Genomic DNA, 26,382 nt, shown 5'->3' on the forward strand with positions numbered 1-26,382 from the left:
AGAGTTATGCAGGGAAATGTTCTTCAGCCTTTTGGTACAGCTCAGGCTGCAGCAAGGAAAAGCCAGAACATGGCAGGCTCCCGATGACCAGTGCTTGTGACACAAGCACCCTTCACACCCATGTGTGCTTGTGCATGTGCAGTTTCTGGGGGAAGTTCACAGTTGGTTCATAATTCTTATTAATCATCTCCCCTGGTATGGTATCCTGTCTGTTGCTAGCTGCGCCATGCCCTCTTCCAATGAAACTTATTCACTTGGTGTTGTTACTTGGAGTGGTCTGCCTCTTCAGAGGGCGGGGAGAGAAGCCTGCTTAATTCCTCTCCTAGTTAACTATGGCTGGGCTGGCAAACCTCTGGCCATCCAAATGATGTTCGACTCCAACTCCCATCACCTCCAGCCAGCATGGCCTGTTGTCAGGGATCATGGGAGTTGTAGTCCAGCAGCGCTGGGAGAGCCTTGGCTTTTCCCATCCCTGTGCCAGTGTCAGTGGCGTAGCGTGGGGGGTGCAGGGGGGGCCAGCCGCACCGGGCGCAACATCTGGGGGGGGGGGCGCTCGCCGCCTCCAGAGTCGCCGAAGAGCCTCGGGCGCAGGCTGTAGCAGAGCCCCATGTCTCGCAGAACCGACGAGCTGTGCGCGCATCCGGGCTGAAGGCGTCCAGCAGGCAGCGGCTCTCAGCGCTCGTCGCGGTCCCCACGCGTCAGGGCCACGGAGGGCGCACCAGGCAGCCCCTCCTCACAGCCCCGCCGCTGCTGCTGCTGCTGCAGCTGCTGGGCCATGTAGCATTTTCTTCACCTCTCTGCCCTCCTCCTCCGGGCAAGCGGCGTCGTTTGGGCGGCAGTGCCAGCGGCAACTCGCCTCAGATCACCTGACACGGACCTGCCACCGCCGCCGTGGCTACCTTACCGTAAATACCCCAGCCCAGGCAGCAGCAAGAAGAAGCTGGCAGCGGCGGCAGGTTAGGGGTTAGGGGCGCAAATTACTTGCCTTGCCCCGGGTTAGGGGGCGCAAATTACTTGCCTTGCCCCGGGTGCTGACAACCCACGCTACGCCGCTGGCCAGTGTAGGGAGGGTGAAACTGAGTAGTCTGGATGGTAAACAGCTTTTGATCCAGTCAGTTTCATTCCTGAGGAAAAGAAAGAGAATGCTCTTGAATGGCAGGACAGTAATGTTGCACAGCTGGTGTTTCACCCCCCTTTTCTTCTTTTAAAAATATTATAGATGCAGTTAAGTGCTTGTGTGTTCACAAAATTTTAATTAAAATCTATGTAGTAGGTGCCCTGAAAATTGTGCCAGAATATACAGATGTGCAAAAGAGGTCATTAGGTATGCAGTGGTGCTGATGCTGAGTCCTCTTAAGGGCCCTGTAGTTCAGTGATTCAGCAGATACTTTGCATGCAGGGATGGAACCTGGCAGGAAAAAACTTTGGAGAGTCACCGCAGAGTGGCGAGTTGGGCCATTGGCTCATCTTGACTGGCCTTCCCCAACCTGGTGCCCTCCAGGTGTCTTGGATTACAGCTCCTTTCTGGCTGGAGAATGCCATGGGGGAATCTAACCTGATATTTCAGTGACTTGTACTGTTTCAGCGGATTTACAAAGCAATATGGTAGCCTTGTCTGCTTAGCTCAGGCCACATTCATTTCCCAGGTACATCAAATCAATCATATTTACTTATACGCAATGTTTGCTCAGTAAAATTGCTCTCGAGTTGCGTTATGACAAATTAAGTGACAACAATAATAAAGCAACATTCATAAAATCAGAATCATATAAAACAATTTAATAATAATTCATGTCATAATTGCCATTAATACAATTCATTCCATTAAAACATTTCAATGTAAAGAAGTAACTGGTAACAATAAGGCCATGCATAATAAAACTGGCTTTCAAACAATTAAAACATAATTAAATTCAATCACCTATCATTACCAATACGGCAAAACACGCACACACAAACCCCTGAAAACAGCCTCCACAGATTTCTCAAAAGGAGCTGTATAAAGCACAAAAAGCACAATATGACAGAGCAGTGCAGATGTGCAGTACACTAAAATCCTGGGGAGAGTTCTCCCATGTCAGTCTAATTTAGTAGAAGCAGAATTCAGAATGAAACCAATACATTCCTGAAGCACATTCCTCTCATCCCCACCCATCGAACTCAAAAAGGGCTGGATATTTGCATGCCCTATACCAACTCCACACTAACGGAAATAATCTTAATACACTTTCATGAGGAGTGGCCTGTCTTGTTCAGAAACCATTTAGCCTGCTCTTCCCACCTGGGACACCTTTTACATTTCCTCTCCCCTCCTCTCACCAGGATAAGTTCAAGAAAAAATCCACCTCATGTTCAGAAACCAAGTAGATATTGCTCTTGTGACAGAACTCCAAAGCGGGGACACTGAAAAGTGCCATTGAGTGCCATTCACAACCACCTACTTTAAGTACAGTTTGAACACAGTTTGGAGCATTTGGGGTGGAGTCTTCTCAGCAGGTTAGATGGTTCAGAGATGGATTCCTTCTTTGTGCTCTTCTCTTTCCTGAGAGCAGGAAAAGGGGGAAATGTTGGCTGGAGTGGGTATGTGATCAAAGTAAGAAAGGGTCCCTCTGGATTAGATCTAGGGTGCATCTAGCAGGGCATGCCTTGGCTGGAATTAAGATTGCTTTCAAGAAATATCAACAACCTCAGATATGCAGATGACACAACATTGATGGCAGAAAGTGAGTAGGAATTAAAGAACCTTTTAATGAGGGTGAAAGAGGAGAGCACAAAATATGGTTTGAAGCTCAACATCAAAAAAACGAAGATCATGGCCACTGGTCCCATCACCTCCTGGCAAATAGAAGGGGAAGAAATGGAGGCAGTGAGAGATTTTACTTTCTTGGGCTCCATGATCACTACAGATGGTGGCAGCAGCCACAAAATTAAAAGACGCCTGCTTCTTGGGCGAAAAGCAATGACAAACCTAGACAGCATCTTAAAAAGCAGAGACATCACCTTGCCGACAAAGCTCCGTATAGTTAAAGCTATGGTTTTCCCAGTAGTGAGGTATGGAAGTGAGAGCTGGACCATAAAGAAGGCTCATCACTGGAGAATGGATGCTTTTGAATTCTGGTGCTGGAGGAGATTCTTGAGAGTTCCATGGACTGCAAGAAGATCAAACCTCTCCATTCTTAAGGAAATCAGCCCTGAGTGCTCACTGGAAGGACAGGTCCTGAAGCTGAGGCTCCAAGACTTTGGCCACCTCAGGAGAAGAGAAGACTCCCTGGAAAAGACCCTGATGTTGGGAAAGATGGAGGGCACAAGGAGAAGGGGACGACAGAGGACGAGATGGTGGGACAGTGTTCTTGAAGCTGCTAACATGAGTTTGACTAAACTGTGGGAGACAGTGGAAGACAGGAGTGCCTGGCGTGCTCTGGTCCATGGGATCACGAAGAGTCGGACACGACTAAACGACTTAACAACAACGACAACAATGCCTCGGCCGCTTGTATCCAGAGGGGGCATGCTCCTGCAGAAGTGGAGGTCCCATGCTTGAAGTGCCAGAGTACCCTGCAAAACCAGAGGAAGAAAATGAACAAAAGGCTGGAAGTTACAGGTATTGGCAGCCCGTCAATACAGCTATAGAGTTGTATCCACTAAGTTATGCTCAGAGTTGACCCAGTGATGGGCCTAAGTTTGTCATGCCTTTTAATTTCAGCGGGTCTTACTCTTGAGTAAGGCTAACGTTGGCTACAACACAGTTTTTATGCAGCCTTTGAGAACAATAGATGACCCAAAGCAAGCAAAAGGTGACTCAAGTCTCTCCCCGCCCCTCTTTTGCTCTTACTGCCTGGAAGTCTTTGGCTGGGTGTCATCCTGCTGCAAGATGCTTATAAACCCCCAGAATGGCAGAAGGGAGCCAATTAGTGCTAATGGATTTGGCACAGAAGGGTAAGCTAAAAGGCATTGGGAAAAAGGCTTTGTCATCAACAGAGCAGGTAGAGTTCGTGTCAGGTGATGCAAGGATTGGGACAATGTGTGTAGATCAGCATCCAGCACTCCTGACCTCTGGAAGGCAATGCCACTTCACGCAGTGGTCCTTGTGGCCTCTGCTTCCCAAGGGAGAATGATGCACTCACCAAGTCCTCTGCCAAGGAACAGAGCCTTGGGAACACCACCACTGAGGAGCAGCGTTTAGTTAAGCTGTGGAACTGGCTCCCAAATTCATGGAGGACCCAGCCATCAGTGGCTACCAGCCACAATGTCTGTGTCCTAACTCCGCTTTTGGAGGTGTTAAGCCTCTGAATACCAGTTGCTGGAAGTCACAAGTGGGCAGAGTGCTGTTGCGCTCATGCGCTGCTTGCAGGCTTCCCATAGGCATTTGGTAGGTCCCTGTGAGCACAGGATGCAGGACATAATGGGTCATTGGCCTGATCCTGCAGGTTATTCTTATGAAGATCTTTTTATGCCCAGTTGCCAGGTGCGTTCTTGGGGTGATGCCCTTTGCCCTGGGTAGCACCCTAGTTTTAAAGAATTTATATCCTGCTGTTTACAGAAGTTTCAAGGTAGCTGACAAAAATAGTACAATAACAGTAAAAGCAACAAAGCGTTAAAATCAGTAAAAAAAACAACAACAAGCTAATAACGAATCAAGCATCAGATTCGTTATTTGTAGCCAGTAATTAAAAATACATAAAATAGAAGCCAGCTTATTAAAAAAGGAGAGGCCACTTAGCATAAAAGCCTGTTGGACTTTTGGAAGCCTAGGTGAGCAGAATGGACTTCACCTGACCCCTAAAAGGTGTCACCATGGAAACGGCTCCTCTCCCTTAGGCAATCTCTGAAGATGGAGGAGCTTCTGAAGATCTTAGCTGACAAGCAAATGCATTTGGAAGAAGAGGGTCCTTCACATATCCTGGTCCCATGGCTCTTGGGGGTTGAAAGTTGAAGTCTAGTGCCTTCAGTTGAGCATGCAAAATAGCTGGTGTCCAGTTGAGATCTTTCAGCATGGTATGATATATTCGCAAGAGTTGAGCCCAGCCTGGCAACCTAGTTGCTGTATTTAGTACCAGTTGTGGTTTCCAGATGCTTTGAAGAGCACCACCCATATACAGTATTGATCAGCACTTTTTTTTTCTTGAAAGAGAGGTGCCGGAACTACCATGAACACCTCCCTGGTTCTCTTATAATGGCAATGGCATCCACCTAAGAAGGAGAAAAGTTTGGATTTGATATCCCGCTTTATCACTACCCGAAGGAGTCTCAAAGTGGCTCACAATCTCCTTTCCCTTCCTCCCCCACAACAAACACTTTGTGAGGTGAGTGGGGCTGAGAGACTTCAGAGAAGTGTTACTGGCCCAAGGTCACCCAGCAGCTGCATGTGGAGGAGCGGGGAAGCGAACCCGGTTCACCAGATTACGAGTCTACCGCTCTTAACCACTACACCTCACTGGCTCTCCAGTGCTGGAACTGAGTTCCAGGGAGTCCCAGCTGAAAAAAGCCCTGGTGTTGATCTAGCCTGACTGTTGCGAGGGCATGGGTAATTGTGCCAAAGCTATCTGTCTCCAAGAAGGATGCTCTGGAGTACCTCCTGCCTCCTGTCAGTTGACTTGCTGTTTCCTGGCCCAGCACACCGTCTCGTTCCTCCTCCTCTTAAACTGCACCCCCCCCCAACCTGTGGCATTTCATGCTGCTGCTTAACTTTGACCATTTCATGTCAAGTGTTATTAGAATTGGTGCATGCGCAGAGTGGCAAATGACACTCGAGGGGTTTTACTTAAAAAATAAAAAAGGACAAACTTTTTCGGGGAAGAAAAATTAAGGGAATGTAAAAATGCACAAAAGAGAACAGAAACGGCGTAATACCTCTTAAGGCAGGTTCTTTGGGGACAATCAGTGGGGATGATCCGTTGCACACAGTGGTGGTCTGTGGTGGTGGGTAGGGGGCAGGAACAATGACTGATCTAGGGGAAGGAAGCGCCACATAAATGGCCGGGTTCTTTAACTACTGTAGATGCCAGTGTTGGGTATCCAAACATGGATTCATCCCAGCGAGACCCAGACTGAAATTCTTTGAGGTCCTGAAATACCAACCACACAGTTCCATGCTGCAGTTGCAGGTCTGTCTTTCCCCAGAGAGCATGAGTGTTCAATTCCCCCCCCCCAACAAATGAAAAGGCAAAGTTGAACCTCCCAAGGTCTGGAAGGGGCTGGGAGGGGGCCTCCCCCACCACTTCCTGCTATCTCTGGAGAAGCAGCAGTTGCTGTTCCTCTTGGGCTGAGTTAAGACCTCCCCTCTGCTCCTGATGATTGTGGTGGGAAACTTACTCTTAATACAAGCAGCAGGCAACATGCATATTCAGCGCTCAGGTGATTCTAAATTCAGCATAAATGATGTAAATGGAGCACATTTACCGGTACTCGGAAAGTTTCCTGATGGATGGAAGCAAAGTAAGTTACACAATGGACTGCGATTTGGGGGGGGCACAGATGAGGATGAAGAGGGAATGAATGGCACAGAGATTCATGCTGTTGCCGAATGAAAAATAATTTAAGTCCTTTGACTTAACATAGGCTGGGTACAGGTAATAGTTCTTATGAGAGTTGAAAGTCATAGGAAAGAGCCATAATGGTTCGTGATGTTCCTGATCATTTATTTTACCCCACTTTCCCCATCTCCAAGTGAAGCTGTTTTTGAAAGTCTACAAGACCTACCTCGCCGTGTGTGTGTGTGTGGCAACGATGGGGGGGGGGAATTGTCTTCGGCCTAATTAAGTTGCAGCAATAGGGTGCAGGGTCCCATACAGAATATAGACCCCCACCTGCCCCCCAAAAGGGTTTGTTGGTCACGTTCCACAGGAGTCTCTGCTCTGTTTCTACATGGGAGGTACTTGAGCTTCGGTTCGACCCTCAAGCTTCCTCCAGGGCAGGTGTCAGCCTTGGAACGCGGAAAGTAACAAGATGGGTGAGAGTGTGCTTGGGCATGTGCAGAGCTTACTTCTTCACCACTCAACACCCCCCTGCCCCCGCTCTGGCATCTCTGAAATCAGAGGGAAGAGATTCCAGGTCAAATGGACCGGCTTTCCAAATTAGGTTGGGTTTCAGTGCCTCCCATCTTAAAGAATTATTACTCATTCCCCAGTACGGGGTGGGCTGTATATATGTTTGGGGGAGCCATGCTATGCAGGAGCCCTGCTGGGGCTTGTGTTCTTGCATCAGGGCGCTGGGTGCCTTAGGCAAATGAGAAAGTGCTTCTGCCACTGGTCCTCACGTCTGCCACTCAGCCTTGGCAGCTCCAGCACTGGCAACAAGAGAGGAAGGGAAGGGCTGGGAGTCGGCCGGTACAAGGAGTCACCTTTTTTCATTCGCAGAGGGCAGCTCCCAGGACAGTGCTTCTTTGTCCTTTCTTTCTCCCCACCCAGACTCAGCTGCGGTCATATTGGGGGAATAGCTAGAAGCTCACTGTTTTGCTTTTGGTACTGCAGAGCATCCCAAGGGCACCAGGTTGCAGGAGACTGGTTTAGACATTCACAGGAAGAAAGAGCTGAGATCTTCTTCTTCTTCTTCTTCTTCTTCTTCTTCTTCTTCTTCTTCTTCTTCTTCTTCTTCTCCTTCTTCTTCTCCTTCTCCTTCTCCTTCTCCTTCTCCTTCTCCTTCTCCTTCTCCTTCCCTCCATCCATAGATCTCAGGATGGTTCACAGCATAAAGATAAAAGATAAAAAATGCAAAATAATAAAAACAAGAAGAAAAAACAGAAAAACCCAATAACCCCTTCCCACAATGATGTTAATAAGCCAAATGACTGGTTAAAGAGGAATGTTTTCACCTGGTGCCCAAAGATGTATAATGAAGGTGCCAGCCGAACCTCCCTGGGGAGAGCATTCCACCAATGGGGAGCCACCACAAAAAGGCCCATTCATGTTGCCACCCTCTGGACCTCCTGTGGAGGAGGCACACAGGAAGGGCCTCAGAAGATGCTCTCAGGGTATAGGTCGGTTCATATGGGGAGAGCTGGTCCTTGAGGTATTGTGGTCCTGAGCTGTTTAATGCTTCAGTCAGCGCAGGCATTTGTAGGGAGGGGGTGCCCCCTCTGTGCTTCTGATTTAAAGCTAGTGACCCCCCCCCACTTGGCTATGACTATGCTCAGGGTCCATATCCAGAGATGTAGTGTGGTGGGGGCAGGGGGGCTGTGACCCTGGGCGCACAGTTTTGAGGGGGCATGAGCCAGGTGCTCCCACGCAGGGATCCCCGCCCTGCCTGCTGCAGGGAGGTCTCTGGGCCACAGAGCCTGGCCTTGCTGCTGTGTCTCTGACTCCTTGTGGAATGGCTGTCCAGCCAATGCTCACTTGCTCCTTGCTCAGACAGTGAGTGGGCGCAGAGGGAGAGAGGCGAGAACGGAGAACCCCAGTGTGGCCTGGCCCAGTTCTCCTCCCAGCAGGCATTGGGGGGGGGGATTTGCCTACCAAGGGCTGTGTTGGCCGGCCAGGCTCCCCCCTGCACAGGTGGGCAGGCAGTGCAGTGCAGCCCTGTTTGGCTCTGGGGGCAAGGGCTGGGCTGGCGAGGTGGGCTCCATTCACCCTCTGTGCCCTGCCCCTGATCGGTGTGTCTGCATGCGCCCCGGGTGTCGGCAAACACCGCTACACCACTGCCCAAATCTGTCCTCAGCCTGCTTTCGTTTCCACCTGCCCTCCTCCCTGCTCTCCCCCCTCCTGTCAGTGAATAATTGATGGCCCTTTACGTCTCACTGGCTGTTGTTACAGCGAAATGCCTGTGGGATGCTTTGGAAGCTCCTGACGGTCTGGTTTCTAGCCAGACCCAAGTTCAAAACCATGCGGAGGGAAGGACGTTTCTCTCCATGGAAACCGAGGCTTCTGTTTTCTCCAGGAGGTTGACAGAGCAGCTCCCAGGGATTCTTGAGCGGCTAAGGGACACTCCTCCGCCACAGGGTTGCCTGCCTGCCTGCCTTCCCAGACAGTGCCAAGCCCAGGGTCCTCCAGGGGTGCCTGGGGTGGGGGGAGGAGATATATTCAGGAAGAACCCCCCACTTCAGAAGCCTGAATGCTGGTTGGTGGATTATTCTGGGAGCCCTTGAGATCCTTGGGTGGTGATTGGTGGGGCTGCCTCCGAGGGAGGGCCCATTGTCCTGCCATAGGATTTTTCTGTGGGCTGCTGGCGCTTGTATAAGCTCATTGTTCTTCAGAGTCAAAAGAGGTTTTTGTCTCCCTGCTGGTGATGGGGTAGGAGGAGGAACGACTTGCCCCACACCCACATAGATAATTCCACTTTCCGCTTTAGATGGCCGTGTGCTTCCCTCCTCATCCGCCCACCCCACTCCCTTTCATTCAAGCAAGACCCCTAAAGTGGGCCACTTCCCCACTGCCCTGGCTGTCAGGGAGCAGGTGCTGGAGATCACGACACCCCCCCCCAATCCATCCCTACTGATCTCTGCAAATCCTGCACTGCAGCAACGAGGATAAGCCAGCTGCCTCCTCCTCCAAAGGCAAAACCCGCTCCCAAATTAGTCTGCAAAACAAGCGGCTGGTGTCCTTCTGCCCTCTGCCCCAAGAGCCATTTTGCTCTGTCCCCTTGACATTTTCTGCCTTGCAGAGACAGGGCAACAAGACTGCAGTGGGGGGGCTAGCACTAGCTGCCTCCCCTCCGCCCCCATTAGTCAGGTTGGATTTTTATAGCTGACATGAGCCATGGGCTTGGATCATAGAATTGTTGAGCTCAAAGGGAACCCAAGGGTCATCTAGTCTAACACCCTGCAATGCAGGAATCTCAACTACATCAGACATGACAGATGGCCATCCAACCTCTGCTTAAAAACCTCCAAGGAAGGAGAGAGTCCACCAATTCTAGTGGGAGTCCGTTCCACTGTTGGACAGCTCTTCCTGATATTTAGTTTGAATCTCCTTTGAAGCCATTGGTTCAGGTCTTAGCCTCCAGGTGACATCCTCCAAGTGCCAGCCCTTGAGATATTTGAAGATGACTCTCATATTGCCGCTTGGTCTCCTCTTTTCCAGGCTTAATGCCCAATTCCCTCAACCGTTCCTCATAAGGCTTGGTTTCCAGACCCCTCATCCTGTGTTAAGCCTCCCATCAAAGCTGTGCAGGTGTCTCTGGTGTTAAAGGCAGCACGCCCAGCACAAGGGTGGTCTCTCTTCTCCTGTCTTTCTGAATGTCTCTTCCCCACCCGCCAAATCGCTGTCCCTTAGAAGATGCATTCATTCCCCAAGTGGCAGCAGCCTGTCAGGGCTTGGAATCTGTGGCGAAACTGAAAGAAAGACCTGGCTCCTCTGTAGCTTTAGCAGCACCCCAAAGTTGGATTTTTGCACATGGGTGAACAGCCCACAGAACTGTGGGTTGCTCTTACGGTTGTCAGTGCAGATGGCCAGCATGGTGCCATTCCGCTCCTGACCACATGTGGAACAGGCTTGTGGCTTCTTCCTTGTTTTTTTTTATAATTTTTTTTTAAATTAATTTTCACATAAAAATACATAACACATCACATTTCAGCTTTAACAAATTTTTCACTTTTGGACTTCCTTCAGCCTCTCTGATAATCATCCAAATTTAATTTTTTAATTACACATTTCTTAAATTCACTATTGCCTTTTGGTATACTCTTTAATACCCGTTTTTCTTTTTTGCAATATTTATTCAACTTTTACAGAGCTTCTTTAAATGCCACCAACGTTATTTCTCTATCACTTATACCTTCCCAATACTCCACCAGCTTTCCCCAGTCCTTGATAAACTTTTGGTCTCGTAGATATCTGATCTTCCCTGTAATTTATCCAGTTCTGCATAGTCCAGTTCTGCGTAGGCCGTGATTGTATAGTGGTTAGTACTCTGCGTTGTGGCTTCTTCCTTGTAGGCCTGTGGTGCTCCTCAGCCCACCCTGAGTCTGGCTTCGATTCCTCTTCCCCACACTCCTGAGCCGTCACCAGCTGTTCTTGGGCCAGGACCACATCACCTGCTGCCCTCCCTCCCTCCCTCCCTTCCTCTGCGCAGGTGTGGGTGAACAGTGGTAACTCCACCATGTAGACAGTTGATAAGCCAGTTTCCAGGCTTTGTCTGGCAAGCAGTGATGGGGAGAATTCGTACTGCACCAGAAAAGGAGGCCGAAGAGGTGGAATACTAAGGGGGGGGGGGGAATTAATTCCCCTCCCCACTTGTCAGTGCAGGTGAACAGCTGAGCCAGGTGGCTGCATGCAGACTGTGGGAAGTCCGCTGGAGATGCCAGTCGCTGAGTCTGTGGAAAATCAGGGTTGCCCTCACTGTAATGTTAATATTTTTATTAAATATTATTAAATGTTACCAAAAAAATGAAAAGAAATAAAGAAATAAAAACAATACATAACCATACATAAAACATTTATCTACACAATTTTCCAAAATGCAGAGTAGAAAAGAAGAAAAACGAAAGATAAAAGAAAGAAACAAGAAAAAGAATGAAGAGAAAAAATACTTTTTGTAATTGATTATTCCAAATTAATACTTCGAACATTACGATATATAAATCCTAGTTAAAATATTATAAAAGACTTCCACCTCATTCACCACACGTCTCTTGGTTATCTAATTCACCTTTACATCTGTTCTTCAGTCACTTCCTTTCCTTAAATTCTTTCATAGTCCATCTAATCTTTGTACAGTGGTGCCTCGCAAGACGAAAAGAATCCGTTCCGCGATTCTCTTTGTCTAGCGGTTTTTTTCGTCTTGCGAAGCAACCTTTTTAACGGCTTAGCGGATTAGCGCTATTAGTGACTTAGAAAAAGGGAGAAAAAAGCGAAAAAAAATCGAAAGACTCGCAAGATGTTTTCGTCTTGCAAAGCAAGCCCATAGGGAAATTCGTCTTGCGAAGCGCCTCGAAAAACGGAAAACCCTTTCGTCTAGCGAGTTTTCCGTCTTGCGAGGCATTTGTCTTGCGGGGCACCACTGTATTCTCTGTATTCTTCACAAGGTTAGGGTTGCCCTCACTGTTGCTTCTGAGGAGTCGTAGCTGTTGGGCTTGGTAGGGATTAATGCTGGAGGGAAGGACAAGGAGTCTGGCCTAAGCACATGTCCCAAGAGGATGCATGTCATGGCAGTCCCAGTGGTTGCTTCTGAATGAAAGAAAAAGCCACTTGCGGGTGGGGGAGAGGATTCCACCCTTGACCTTCCCTCCTCCCAGTTGCCACTCCCACCCCTTGCGGGGCCAAAATGCTTGCACGAGGAGGGGCTTTACAGTGGTGGGGGTGGGGATCTGGACTGCCACTCTGGTTTAAAATGCCCCTCCCCCACCACGCTATGTCTCTTCTTTATAAAAGGCCACTAGATGCTCAAACTTTAATACGAGTACTTGGGACCTCTTGCAGTTCAGAGCAGACTGACATGACACAAATTTACCGTATTTTTCGCTCTATAAGACGCACCAGACCACAAGACGCACCTAGTTTTTGGAGGAGGAAAACAAGAAAAAATTTATTCTGCATCTCAGAAGCCAGAACAGCAAGAGGGATCGCTGCACAGTGAAAGCAGCAATCCCTCTTGCTGTTCTGGCTTCTGGGATAGCTGCGCAGCCTGCATTCGCTCCATAAGACGCACACACATTTCCCCTTACTTTTTAGGAGGGGAAAAGTGAGTCTTATAGAGCAAAAAATACGGTAATTCATGGAGTAAAATGCCACGCGGTGAAGCGATGGCTGCTAGCATTGGTGGTTCTTAAAAAGTATTAGTCCAATTCTCTCAGGATCGCTCTATTGAGAGCTTCCAGGCTTGGCAGCCAATATTTTGAGGCACTCCTCCTCTATTTGACTGCTGGACACTGGGGGCATACAGCATGGGAAGGCGGATCACGCTCTGCCGATGAGCTTTCCAGAGGCATCTGGCTAGCAGCTGTTTGGAACAGGAAGCTGGTTCTGGTGGGACCCACCTTGGTCTGATCCAGCAGACAGACCCTCCTTATAAACTCAGCCCTTTGTAGCTGCTGCAGTTGAGCATAGGAAGCAACCCAGTATGACTGGTTAACTGGGATTTGCACAGGATATGGGACCTTTCTCAGTTCTCAGGCTGGATATGTGAGGGAGAGGGGGGCAGTTCAGGCCCCAGCAATCCAGAATAATTAAGGCCGTCTTTAGAGTTCTTTGTGTTCACCATGGTTGGAGAAGGACTCAGTGCCTAATTCTTGAAGATGAATAACTTATGCCAATTAGCAAACATTCCTTATTTGGGGTAAGTTATTTAGGTTCGCTTGACCTGGTGGGCGGGAGTGACGTGTGCTTGGGTGCGCATATTGAAACGTTGCATTTTAAACCTGCACAGTTTCAGATGAGAAAGCCCAGATTCTGGCTTGGAACATAAGAGGGGTCCCACTGGATTTGGCCACTAGCCCATCTACTCCGGAGGCCAATGCAGAGCCCATATGCAAGGCCTTAGTGCAGCAGCACTCGCACAACTTGTGATTCCCAGCAACTAGTGTTCAGGGGCGTGCTGCCTCTGATGGTGTCGGTAAAATACCCCAGGTGTGGCCAGTAGCCATTGGCAGCCTTACCTTCTGTGAATTTGACTAACTGCCTTTTAAAGCCATCCAAGTTGGTGGCCCCCATCACATCTTGTGGGAGTGAGTTCCATAGTTCAGCTGTGCGCCGCGTGAAGCACTTTGTTTTGTCCGCCCTGCATCTTTCAACATTTACCTTCTTTGGATGCCCCCCCTTAGGTTCTAGTACTTTTGGGGATAGGGGGAGAAATGTCTCTTTATCTACACCATTCATATTCTTACACACTTCTATCAGACTTTGCTCGCCTTTCTTCTAACTACAAAGCCTCGAATGTCGCAACCATTTCCCCCAAGAGAGTTGCTTCCGTCCCTTGACCCCGTCGCTTGCCCTTTTCCAGCTCTGCTACATCTTTTTTGAGGTCAGGCAGCCATAACTCTATGGGACATTCCAAGTGTTTTCTCACCACAGATTTGCATAACAGTGCTATAATCCTGACAGGTCCATCTTCAATCCCTTTCCTAATCATCCCCAACATGCAATTTGCCTTTTTCACACCTGCCACAGCAATAAATGTGAAAACTTCATTATAGCCTCCCCCATCCCCACAATGCTTTGGGGGCTAGTGGGAGGACTGTGGGTCTCATTTACCCTTTAGTATCTGTTTTCTTCCCCCTCTTTCTCTCTGTCTCTCTCACCCCCAACCCCCACTTCAAAGTATAGGCTTAGATTGTACGCTCCCCAAGGCAGGGCCTTGACTTTTGCTTGTTGCTCTGTATATAACCCTATATAACCGAATCATCCATGCACATTACTAGTGATATAGAAATAACAGCAGTGTATGGATGGAGTAAAGAGGCTGGTGTGTGGGGCGGGGGGCAGGATCCTGCACAGGGATCTTTCAGTTCATTATCATTAATCTAGAAAAGCTCCTCTGCTCTTCTCCCCCCCAGCCAGCCATGCCCTGGAAGGCTTGGAAAGTAAGGCATCCTTTTCATGGAGTCATAGCTGGAAGGGACCCTGAGGATAATCTAGTCCAGCCCCCTGCAGTGCAGGAATGTTCACTTGTCCCATATGGGGATCGAACCTGCCACCTTGGCCTTATCAGCAGCACGCTCTAACCAGCTGAGTCCGACTTCAAGGGCAATTGGGGGATGAGATCCTGCTCATTCCTTGGGCGGGGAAAGAAATTCCAGCAAGTTCAATCCTTGGCCTTTTTCTTTATCCTTTTCTGTGATCCTTGCCATTAGAAACAAGCCATCTCCGCTCCCTCTGCTGTCAGCGGAGAAAGCCAGCTCTGCAGGGAAAGGGGCCCATTAAAACTTCTCTCTCCTGCCGGCCTGTGCTGCAGAGAGTGGATGGGACTAGATCAGCCTTTCACTGCCATGTGCTGTTGGCGCTCCAGCGGCAGCTCGGGGGCTGCTGCTAATCCAGGGAGAAGCCAAGGAGCAGGCAGAAAGGATGGTCCCGAGGCAGCACACACTTTCTCCCATTGGCCTTTGGGGAGGCCTGCCATTGGCCAGGCGCAGGAGGAGAGGCTCTGTTGCTGTGGCAATGCCTGCCTGGGCTCACTGCACAGCAGCCTGGTGCGCAGCTCGTGCCTCCATGGCCAGGAATAATTCTCCTTAATCCTTCAGAGAGGCATCATTGGATAAAGCTGGGAGCCTCCCTCCGGGAAGGAGCTGAGAACAGGGGGAGGGAAAGCCTCTCAAACTGCTAGGCTGGCTATTCCTCTCCCTCCTGCCCTCCTTCTCCTCTCCATTCACTGGCAGGGATCTGCCCCCATTAAGGGAACTATGCTGGCGGGAGTGGGGAGATCCCCCATGCCCAATGGATCTAGGCAGGCACCAGGCACAAAATGGAAATGTGTGACAAAGCGGGTAGCAATTCACACCATGCAAGAACTGGCAGAGAGGTGGAGAGACTAGGCCAGAGTACTGGCAAGGTGTATTCCGCCCATCTGACTCGCGTATCTCTGCCTGCAAGGCACATTGTGCACTGATGTTCCTGGCTAAGGAGGGATCTGACCGTGGATTTTTCATATGCAAGTGGAACTCTTCTCATACTGATTCTCTTTCCAACCAGCTGTATCTTAAAGGTAAAGGTCAAGGGACCCCTGACCATTAGGTCCAGTCATGTCCGACTCTGGGGTTGCGGCGCTCATCTCACTTTATTGGCCGAGGGAGCCGGCGTACAGCTTCTGGGTCATGTGGCCAGCATGACTAAGCCGCTTCTGGCGAACCAGAGCAGTGCACAGAAACGCCTTTTACCTTCCTGCCGGAGCGGTACCTATTTATCTACTTGCACTTTGACGTGCTTTCGAACTGATAGGTTGGCAGGAGCAGGGACCGAGCAATGGGAGCTCACCCCGTTGTGGGGATTTGAACCACTGACCTTCTGATCGGCAAGTCCTAGGCTCTGTGGTTTAACCCACAGCGCCACCCGCGTCCCAGCTGTATCTTACGATGCGCAAATAAAAACATGAAAATGTAAAAACGTATAGGCAATGGTCCTCTTGTGTTCAGGAGGCCATTGCAGTTATTTGGACAGTGAAGGTGCTGAACGCTGCACCCCTGGATCTCTGGCAATATCTCTGGCAATGCCAGGATGCTTCTGCCCTCACCCAGTACTTTGAGTATCTGGCATACCCAGCTGCAGAAACTGTGGTAGCAGCCACCTTCTCTACTGAGAAAGTTGCAGAAGCCCAAATTCCTTCTCCAAAGAAAACAGTGAAGGACCAGGGTCTAATGTGACAGTATGGCTTTGATCTTGGTCAGTAGCAGCTCTTAATTGATAACAGAAGTTCAGGCTGTGTGGGACTCTAGTTCAGCTTTCCACAACCTGGTGCCTTCCAGATGTTTTGGACTACAACTCCCATCAGTCTCAGCACGGCCACTCAAAACATGTTGAGGGAGCCGGACTGGGGAAGAGTGGTCCAGTCTTTTTCTGCTTCTGCAATCTCCAGGTATGCAATGTCTCTTCCGACCAGGCCTCCATACCCTCAACGGATGCCGAAATGGTAGATATGCCTGCGAGGCAGCTTCCTGTGTTCCTGTGCATAATCAGATTGCCCCCCCTGCCCCGCCTTGCAGCCAGAGGTGGAAGGCATGAGAGGTGGAGTCATCACCCAGAGCGCATACTCAGAATTGCTTAGCCTAGTTTAGCTTGAGTACTCTTAAACTCGTGGTCCAAGGGCTTTCAGTGACCTACGGATGGCATAGGAATTCTCTCCCTGTCAGAAATGACTCTGGATAGAATACAAGGGCTTATGGTTGTGGCACCTGGGCAGAACAGGAGAACTGGGCAGAGATGCCAGGGGTGAGAAGTGTGTTCATGGGGGGGGGGCAGCAGCAGCAGCAGGGAGAAGTGGCTCCTGTCTGCCGCCGCTTGCAGCGAGATCTTGATCACAGGGTGGTGCCACGGAGTGTTGTTTGTTGAGAAGGACGGAAGGGCCTTGGCGAGGGAAGCCATTCCGCAGCTTCCTTGTAGATTGCAGGGGAGGGCGGGCAGGCAGAAGGAAGGAGAGCAGCCACACCTCCCTGCTCCCCGCCCCCCCCCCCAGCTCCCTCTGTCACAAGGATGCGGGGCTTTCTCCACCAGCAGCCGCCTGACCCTGATTGTCCTGCCACCTGGGTGAGGAAGCCAGCAAGAGGAAGTTGGGGGCTGCCATCTGCAGCTCCTTTGTTCAGCACCCAGTGCTGGGCCTGTGCAGGAAGCAGCTTTCTGAGAGGCCTTTGCCCTCTCCCCGCAGAGTTGCAGCACCTAGCGAATCCAAGGATTTGCTGTGGTGGCAGGCAGCATGGGCAAGCCGGCGAGCTGGCTGTGGTGGGGAAGGGTGCGTGTTGCAATGTGCCCCACAAGAGGCTCTGCCCTGAAACACGGCAGGCAGGCGGCTGTGTGTGTGTGTGTAAAAAGAGACTGTCTACTGGCACCTGATTTGGATCCTGGAGAAAGCAAGCACAGGATGAATGAGTGCACGACGTGCTTGCTTCTTGCTCAGAGCTGCACATGAGGGTAGGAGGTTGGGGTGTCATCTCCCAGTTGAGCTGCAGTGGGAGGTGGAGGTGGTGAAGGCCGTGCCCTTCTCTGGTGCCCAAAGTCACAGCCGTGGTTTGGGAAGAGGCAGCACAGTGCCATTGCTGAGGGGCAGCTTGGTGCCTAAGTGTGTAAGGAAGCAGAGCCTGCTGCTGCGTGCGAAATGCTGCCTGGCCCCTGCTCTTGTGCAGGCAGGGAGACCTGCTCTCTATGATGGATGCCAGGGCTGGAACAAATGTGTCTGAGGGGGGAAGGCAAGGCAAGGCAAGGCACGTAGGCGATCTCCATGGGAACCAGGGGAGCAGCAGAGTCTGGCAACGGTGGGGGGGGGGGAGGAGCGGGAGGTTTGCCTTGCCCTCGTTCTGCAGGTGGGGGATTGAGGCCGAGGGAGTGCTTTGCCCAGGGCCATGCGCTGGCAGGCTGGCTTTGTGACCACAGTTGCAATGGCAGCCAAGTCCATTGGCTCCCCTCTTGCTGGACCAGAGGAGCTCCTCCACATGCTCAGGTGCAGACACACATGCTCAGGCACCCTGTGGTCCTTGCTAAGTGGCAAGAGGCCAGTTTATTTTCAGTCCAGAGATGTGTTGAGGAAGGCAAGGGACGGGGTGGGCTTGCAGAGAAATGAAGGGCCACCCTCTGAATCTCTGCCCCCATAGCTAGCGCTGGGGACAATCCATTTTAAGAGTGCTGAAAGTGACTGGCGTGGGGCTTCCTATCCCACTGCAAAGGGGGGGGGAGACGACACACATTCACTCCAGCACCTCTGGTCAAGCAGGTTTTCCAAGTTCTTGAAACAATAGAATAAACCTGCCAAACTGGTTTACTGAAGGCCAAAGAGGGCTGAGTGTACACACCGCAAGCAGCCATCCTTCTTCCTCTCTCTTGGCTTAAGGATCTTCTCACCAGTGTGTACGAAAGGCATCCTTTCAAAGCTGCCCACAGGGCGTTTGGCTCTCACCTTTTCCCCCTCCTGAGCTTTCACCCTCAGTTGGTTGGCATCTGTCTTGCTCAGGAGACAACGGAAGAGTGTGCCTCTGAGGGTGAAGCCGAACTGTTGGAGTTACAGCGCCTGCTGTGGCTGTAAAGACTGATACAGGAGAGACATGTTTTGTTGCAGGTGGAGGCGTCTGGTTTTGCTGCCACAGGTGCACTATGTGTTTCTTCTCTCTGCGCTCCTCCCAGTGGTCATTCTGCCTCTGGTCACTGCTGTGGATATGCAGCCTGACTGTCCCCAGGCACTCTGGTCATTTGCAAGGGGTTAATGTTGCCGGCTTTCATGTCATCGTCAGTAGTCCTTTGGGAAATGGAAGTTCCCGAAAAAGAATTGCCCAGACTCCTTTGGAGCTGCCGGTGTGATGATGCCCTCTAGATGCTGTGGGCTGCAACTCCCATCATCCCTGGCCATTGGCCGTGCTGCCTGGGGCTGATGGGAGTTGTAATCTAAAATATCTAGGGAGCCCCACACTGGCTGCCTCTGCACTACTTCATGATATTTCGTATAAAAAGGGAGCCTTAGGAGCCTGAAGGCAGGTGTACAAGACCTGGGTGAGTGGGGGGCGGGGCGGGACTGAGTCTCAGTGGCAGGGAACTAACTGGCATGTAATTCTAAAGGACGATGGACATGCTATCTCACTAATATTTGCCTGGTAAGAAATGCCAGTATTATCTCCACATTTGTTCATTTTGATATTTCTGCACTACACTTTACCATACAGTCATAGGGCAGTTTGCAACATCTTAAAACATACAAATACATGCAAATACATATACATATACATATACATATACATATACATATACATATACATATACATATACATATACATATACATATACATATACATCTCTGGTGAAAACATCAGTACAAAGTAAATGCAACATAAATGGAAGTAACATAAAAGAGCAGTGGCTAAAACAGCAACAAATCATGCACACCCTCACCCTCAGAAGAAGGTGGGCGAAAGAGGTTTGCTTTCCCTTCTACAGTTTGGGAGCTACCACTGAGAAAGCCCTGCCCTGGGCCTCCGGGTGGCGTTGTTGGGGGGTTTTTTTTGGGGGGGGGCTGATGTCGATGAGGGAAGAGTGAGACTGTGCCTTGGGTGACAATACCGCAGGAGCTGTCACTGCCCCTTCCCTGCCGCGGGCTGCAGGTTTGGGGCCGCAACAGAAGCAGCATCTTGGGGTCTCTGGTCTTTCTGGTAATGGGGCCCCTTCCCTTCTCTTTGCAGACGATTCCTCCTCGGAGAGCTGCAGCGGGAACGGCTCCTCAACCCTGAACCCGTCCACCTCCAGCAGCACTCAGGGGGATGCCGCCTACCCAGAGATGAACGGGAATGGAGCTGCCGTTCCCATGGATTTCAGTGCCTCCTCTGAGGACCAGCCCATCAACCTGTGCGACAAGCTGGCACCTGCCCACGTCACCCCCTCCTACCAGTCGGACAGTTGCAGCGCCGATGGCCTGCGGAGCCGTGCGAAATATGGAGCCAAAAGCACAGCCGAGGTGTGTGTGGGTGTGTGGGTGGGTGTGTGGAAAGTGACGGTAGCAGCCAATGACATGGGGAAAGCCCCTGACATGGGGGCAGGGGAAGTGTCCCTCCCCCTAACATCCAATGGCAGTAGTGGAGTTTCCCGCTGGCTACAGGCACGGTGGCAGAGTCTAAAGAAGACCATGTGGAGGCTGAAGCGAGAGCAGATGACCCATCTAGGTAATAGGAGAAGATCAGTCACCCTGATAAGGAGGCCCTGTGGCCTAGCCTTGCGTTAAATTTAGAGCACTCCACGTTTTGTGTTCCTTCGCCACCGTAGTCCACCGGCCAACTACACTCAGACCAGTGCCAGCAAATTTTCCTAAGCCAGAGGCCTTGCTCCTAGTCTTATCTCGGCCAGAAACATTTCCTTTTAGGGCAGAAAGGAAGCAGAGTCACTGGCCTTTGGGGTCCTGGCCCAGTGGCCCTTCTTTCGTGTGGTTGGAGCTTCTCGCAGAAATAAATGCCCATTGGGAGCCAAAACAGCAGGGGAGCCCTATGGCGTCTGTAGAGAACGACCAGATGACCAGGGCATGGTGAGATGAATTCACCATCTGCTTCATGGACCTCACAGAAAGGGGATTTCCATGGGCAATAGTTCTTGCCAAGGTTCTGGGGGATTCACGGTTGCTGACCGGTCCTCATGGTGGTTGAACCTTTCTGTGAGTGCTTGGAACAAACAGCTGGGGGGTGTGTGTGTTTCAATTTCCTGCTTTGCCTTGTGTGCTTCCTAGCACTGAAAACAGAATGCTAGGCCTAAGTTTAATCCAGCCCTTCTGTCCTCAAATCCCCAAGGTGGAAGAAGAGGACACTTCAGACTGACCCATATTTTGGGGTATTAGAGGTTACCGCCCACAGACTTCTGCAGCACTTTCCTGCTTGTGTGGTGGCACCTCAGTAAAGCCTCATCTTACTGTTTATAGCAGAGTCCCCCCCCCTGCCCCGGAGGCAGAGGACAAGAACAGTAGTCATAGTCAAATTCCTCAGTCAAGAGCTTCTTTATTTCTTGACTGGTTGCACAAGCGTTTCAGTTCCTAATATATACAAACTATTTACAGTGGTACCTTGGTTCTCAAACTTAATCCGTTCCGGAAGTCCGTTCCAAAACCAAGACACGCTTTCCCATAGAAATTAATGCAAAATGGATTAATCTGTTCCAGACTTTTAAAAACAACCTCCAAAACAGCAATTTAACATGAATTTTCCTATCTAACGAGACCATTGATCTATAAAATGAAAGGAATAAACAATGTACTGCAGTCACACAATCAATCAGTAGCTGAACTGGGTTCCACACAGTCACACACCAAAAAAAAAAGAGCCACAAAAACGCAAAATAAATAGCAAAAACAGACAGACCTCAGCGTAACACTACAAACAGAAGCGTAACACTTCAAATGGAGCACGTGTGACTTCCGAAAAAAGTTCGCAAACTGGAACACTTCCGGGTTTGCAGTGTTTGGGTTCCAAGTTGTTTGAGAACCAAGACGTTTGAGAACCAAGGAACCCAGTACATTCTTTCTATAACCAGCATGGTATAAACTTTGTGTGTGTGTGTGTGTGTGTGTGTGTGTGTGTGTGTGTGCACGCGCACGCTTTCCTTGTGCGGACTTTGCAGCCTGCAACTTCCTCCGTTTATCTGCACCTGCAGCTGACACCAATCAAGCCAAGAGTGCCACTCCTACACACTAAAGAAAATTCTGGAGCCCTCTTTAAAGTTTAAAGGAACTTTTATCTGTTTCTTGAAGAATGTTTTCCTAACACGGGATATGGACTTGGGTCTTCCCAGGCGTCTTCCCTGTAGGAGTGGTGTGGCTGTGCTCCCCTTCGTCCCATTTTAGCCCTCTGCCTCCTCTCTGCACTCCACCCTCACAAATTTAGACAGTGTAGAAACCAAGGCTGAGCCCTCCCAAAGTTAGAGATCTGTGAGCCGCCAGAAGGCTAAGCAAGACGGTGTAGCCAGGGGGGCAGTTCAAAGTGCTGATTCTTTGTCTCCTCCCTCAGTCACCTCCGTACAGCTCTGGCAGTTACGATTCCGTCAAGACCGAGGTCAGCGGCTGCCCTGAAGACCTGACTGTGGGCAGAGCTCCAGCCGCTGATGATGATGACGACGAGCACGATGACCATGAGGACAACGACAAGATGAACGATTCGGAAGGAATGGACCCAGAGCGGCTAAAGGCCTTCAATGTATGGGCAGCTCTATGTATGGGTAGCCATATGGGGGGAGACATGGTTCAGTAGCATGGCTGCACCTTTCTTTCCCCTGTGAGAGGGGAGGGACTGCAGCTCAACAGCCAATCCCATGCTTTGCACACAGATTTGTCCCCTGCTTTAGCCCATCTGTGGTAACTGGTGATGTAGACTCTGCCTGAGAGTTGCTGCTGCTGCTGCTGCCAGTCAGAGTAGACCACCCTCTCCCAGCCTGGTGCCCTCGCTGGACTGGAGCAGACAAATTGTGAACCAGGCAGGCTAACGATCTGTTCAGGTGTGAGGCAGCTCCCTGTGTTCCCTGTTGTTTCTGCAGATGTTTGTACGCCTTTTTGTGGATGAGAATCTGGACCGCATGGTTCCCATCTCCAAACAGCCCAAAGAGAAGATCCAGGCCATCATTGAATCCTGCAGCAGGCAGTTTCCTGAGTTCCAGGAGCGAGCTCGCAAGCGCATCCGCACTTACCTCAAATCCTGCCGCCGCATGAAGAAGAATGGCATGGAGATGGTGAGGGTTATTATTATTATTATTATTATTATTATTATTATTATTATTATCCCCAATTCCTTATGCATCTCCTCTCCTAAAGTAGTTGAGAACCATCCCAACCCCTGTTGCTTCCATCCCTCATTCATAGGATCCTCACTGGACCCAGTCTATGTAATTGCCCTGTGGGATGGCATCGCCACGCTTTTGCTATGATAAGGAAGACTTGGCCACTTAGGGACGCCTGTCCAACTCTCTCTCTCCCCTGGGCATCCTCCATTCTCTGACCCTTCCCACTGACCTTGCTGGGTCACCTGGGTGGGATGGGGCAGGTGTGTGTGTGTGTGTGTGCAGGGAGACTGCTCTTAGATCCTGTGGGCTTTGGTCATGGGGCCCCATAGCAGTTGATAATTTCCACCACTATGTGAAACTTCTGGGAGAGCTTGTCTGGAGAATTAGGGTGTGGTCTCACGCAAATGCTGGCAACAGTCTTCAGTTTTGCAACTTATTTTGGGAATACTTGGAGATCTTGAATTGGTACTTGAAAGTCCAGTAATGGAGTGGATGTTTGTAGGAAGCTAAGACCATCTAGTCAAGACAAAGTTGCTGTTAGGATCAGATTCACTGAGAGTTCTCTTGACCTGGTTTCTGGGTTACTTACATGACAGCCATCAGCTGTGACTTGGTCTGCCTCTAGCCAGTGGCGGAGCAAGCCGATTGGGCGCCTGGGGCGGCACGCGTGCCCTGCGCCTGGGGGCGGGGCCAACCACCCACGGGGGTGAGGAGTCTGCCTGCCTCCTCCCACTCAGCCGCCCTACAGCTGAGGGGGAGGCAATGGGCAGACTGTTTGGGACAGCGCAGAGCCTGAGGGGCTCTGGCACGCTGCACGCCCCCTGGTGAGTGCCGCCCACCATTTTGTCACCCCCCTCAGTGAGGACACACCTGCTTTGCTACACCCCTGCTTCTAGCAAACTGCATTTCATATCTAAGTTTTCTAGCATTGCCTAACTTCAGAAGAGAAGTTTTGTTGGCATGTTTTAACATTTTATCCTCTAAGATCCTAGATGGCAGATTTCCCGTAGTTCCCTGCCATGTTAGGTGCTGTCCTTTCTAACTTAGAATTTGAAACAGTCTCTCCTACATACCTTTGCTGTATATTTTATCAAGGGGTTAGAGAAAGCATAATTTGGGGAAATTGGAATTTTCCAAGGAGCTACATGAGACTCTGATAGACTATTTGGATTATAACATGATTCTGATGGGAGATATGAATGGAGTGGTGTCTACTAATATGGACAAGGCACAGAGACAGGTAGTCACAAAAGATGGTAGACTACCAAAAACGTTTTTTGACATGACTGACAATATGGACTTAGTTGACATTTATCTCTTTTATGAGGCGGCTTCCTGGAAGATCCTTGGGGGCTCTTTTGAGCATTTTCCTTGATGGAGCTAATAAATGTTTTACCAAACAGGTGACAATATATATGTGAACATTCTAATGTATCCTTGACCAGCTACAATGGTTTGTTTCCAACTTGTCACCTGGGAATTATTCATTGATTCTACGGAGGCTTTGATTTTTGTACTTCTTCATATGTTCTACTTTGTTAATGGTCGGTAAACATTTGATTGATCTGCCTTTGGTCCTGGATAGCCACACGGTAGCAGCTGTGGCTAGGAATGCTTTGGCACAGCACCTTTTCCTGGAGATCATAGATGTTGCCACTGTTTCATGTGCCCAGGTCACATCACAACAAGGTTAGGTTGCTACGGCACATTTTACACTGCCTTTGAAAACTTAGAAACGTCAGTTTCTGAAAATACAGCAGGCAAGGCTGTGGCTGTGGATGCTGCGCATGTTGTTTTATCTGGTGTTCGCTGATCTTTGTTGGCGTCTGGTTTGCTTGTGGGTGCAACGTAAAGTATCCTTAAAGCCAGAAAAGGTTTTGTTTTTGTTTTAAAGTGGGGGGAGCCCTAAATGGTTTGGGACCAAGCATGTCATCAGGAGATTGGAGGGGTTCCAGGACAGGACTTTTTTTTTTTTATCATGGCACCCAGATTGTGGAACTCCCTCCCTTGCAATGCCTGATGGGCTTTTCAGCGCATTGTTAGCATTCCTTTTGTTTTGTTGTGCCCTGCTTTGGTGTTGCTTCGGTTTTTCTTCCCTGTTATGTGGCTTGGCATTTTGAACGAGCACCCTTAGATTTTACTTCTTGGTTTTTAATCGGTTGGTTTTTAATTGGTTGTTCTTAACTGATGTGTTCTAAGCATCCTTGGAGGCCAAAAGGAGGGATATAAGCATGTAAATACAGAACCATTCATTTCCCCTTGAACTGGTGGTTCTTCTCCTTTGACTGTCGGGTCTGCCTGCCCACCCACTGACCCTCTTATCCGACGGCTGACATTCCCGGCTCTATGTGTCCCCAGACCAGGCCCACCCCGCCCCACCTGACCTCAGCCATGGCCGAGAACATCCTGGCAGCCGCTTGCGAGAGCGAGACGCGGAAAGCAGCCAAAAGAATGCGGCTGGAGATCTACCAAACGTCACAGGTACGGGCCCTGGAGCTGACCTCTGGTTTGGCGCTGGACGCAGGGTTCTGTGCCCTGGGGGTGCTGTGCCTGTGCTCGCCCCATCGCCACCTGTTCACAAGCTGCGCAGACTGCATGTTGCACTTGTGGCTTTGAGAGCGGGCAATGGGTGTGGCGCTATGCGCAGTGGGGGGGGGAGAGGAAAGAACAGGCCTCTGGGTATTTGGCTCAAAGGGCTCCTCGTCTCCCTCAGCCCCTGCCTGGCCGGAGGGGCCTGAGGCCAGGCACGCTCCTCCCCCCGACTGGTGCACCCCTTGCTTAGAGACCCATGTTGGGAAAGAGCCTCCTTCATTGCAGGAGGCTGGGCTAGATGACTCTTGTGGTCCCTTCGAGTTCTGCAACTCTATGATTCCTCCCCTGTAGGATGAGCCGGTTGCCCTGGACAAGCAGCACTCCCGGGACTCAGCCGCCATCACTCATTCGTCCTACACACTGCCAGCCTCTTCTTTCTCCCAAGATCCCGTCTATATCAACGGGAGCCTGAACTACAGTTACCGGAGCTACGGAAGCCTTGGAGGCAGCCTGCAACCTGCCTCCTCGCTCCAGACAGGGAATCACAGTAATGGTAAGCAGAGGGTGGTGGGGGGGTTGGGGGGGAGAAGCTCTGGCTCAACACACCCACCCACACCCACACCCCCGCCGCAAATTATGCTTTTAGAAAGCTTTCACTGGTGCCACAGGGAGCTTTTAAAAAGCCTAATTGCTGTGGGGAAACGAGGCAGTTGAGGAGGGGAGGGGTGCGAGAAGGGAAAAGAGAGAAAGGGGCCAGGAAGAGAATGAAGTCAATGAATGTTTTGTGTGCATGTGAGAAAAAGAGGAAGTGTGGGGTGACTCTGTCCCCCCCCCCCCTTTGTGTCTGTCTGCACTCACTACTGGCATGTGGCTTGTGGAAGGTCCCCCACAAGGGCATGTAGCCCTCAGGCTGGAGAATGCCCTGCTGTGCCCTCAAAGGGTGAGTCCAGGCCAGAGTCTCGTGAGCCAACACAGCAGCCCCTCGCCCTGTGCGTCTGTCATTCGTTGTGCCTTTGGCCTCAGGAATGGGGGACTCTGGGGCTCCTTTGACAAA

The 26,382-nt window shown here is 50.4% G+C and overlaps 1 protein-coding gene across 6 annotated transcripts in view; it reads left to right on the plus strand.

Annotated features, from left to right (window-relative positions):
- Nucleotides 1-26,382, plus strand: part of NOL4L (nucleolar protein 4 like) — a gene marked incomplete at its 5' end in the record, with an annotated part of 145,986 nt that overhangs the window by 114,488 nt on the left and 5,116 nt on the right. For all 6 annotated transcript variants that reach the window (XM_081867679.1, XM_081867680.1, XM_081867681.1 and 3 more), the window contains 5 exons: nucleotides 19,730-20,001; nucleotides 22,031-22,216; nucleotides 22,554-22,745; nucleotides 25,155-25,277; nucleotides 25,680-25,881. In XM_081867679.1, coding sequence (XP_081723805.1) covers nucleotides 19,730-20,001; nucleotides 22,031-22,216; nucleotides 22,554-22,745; nucleotides 25,155-25,277; nucleotides 25,680-25,881 — 975 coding nt within the window. The remainder of the gene's footprint in view (nucleotides 1-19,729; nucleotides 20,002-22,030; nucleotides 22,217-22,553; nucleotides 22,746-25,154; nucleotides 25,278-25,679; nucleotides 25,882-26,382) is intronic.

Source organism: Podarcis erhardii (assembly GCF_964252035.2).
Source record: "Podarcis erhardii genome assembly, chromosome: 6".
In the NCBI taxonomy this organism is placed as follows: Eukaryota; Metazoa; Chordata; class Lepidosauria; order Squamata; family Lacertidae; genus Podarcis; species Podarcis erhardii.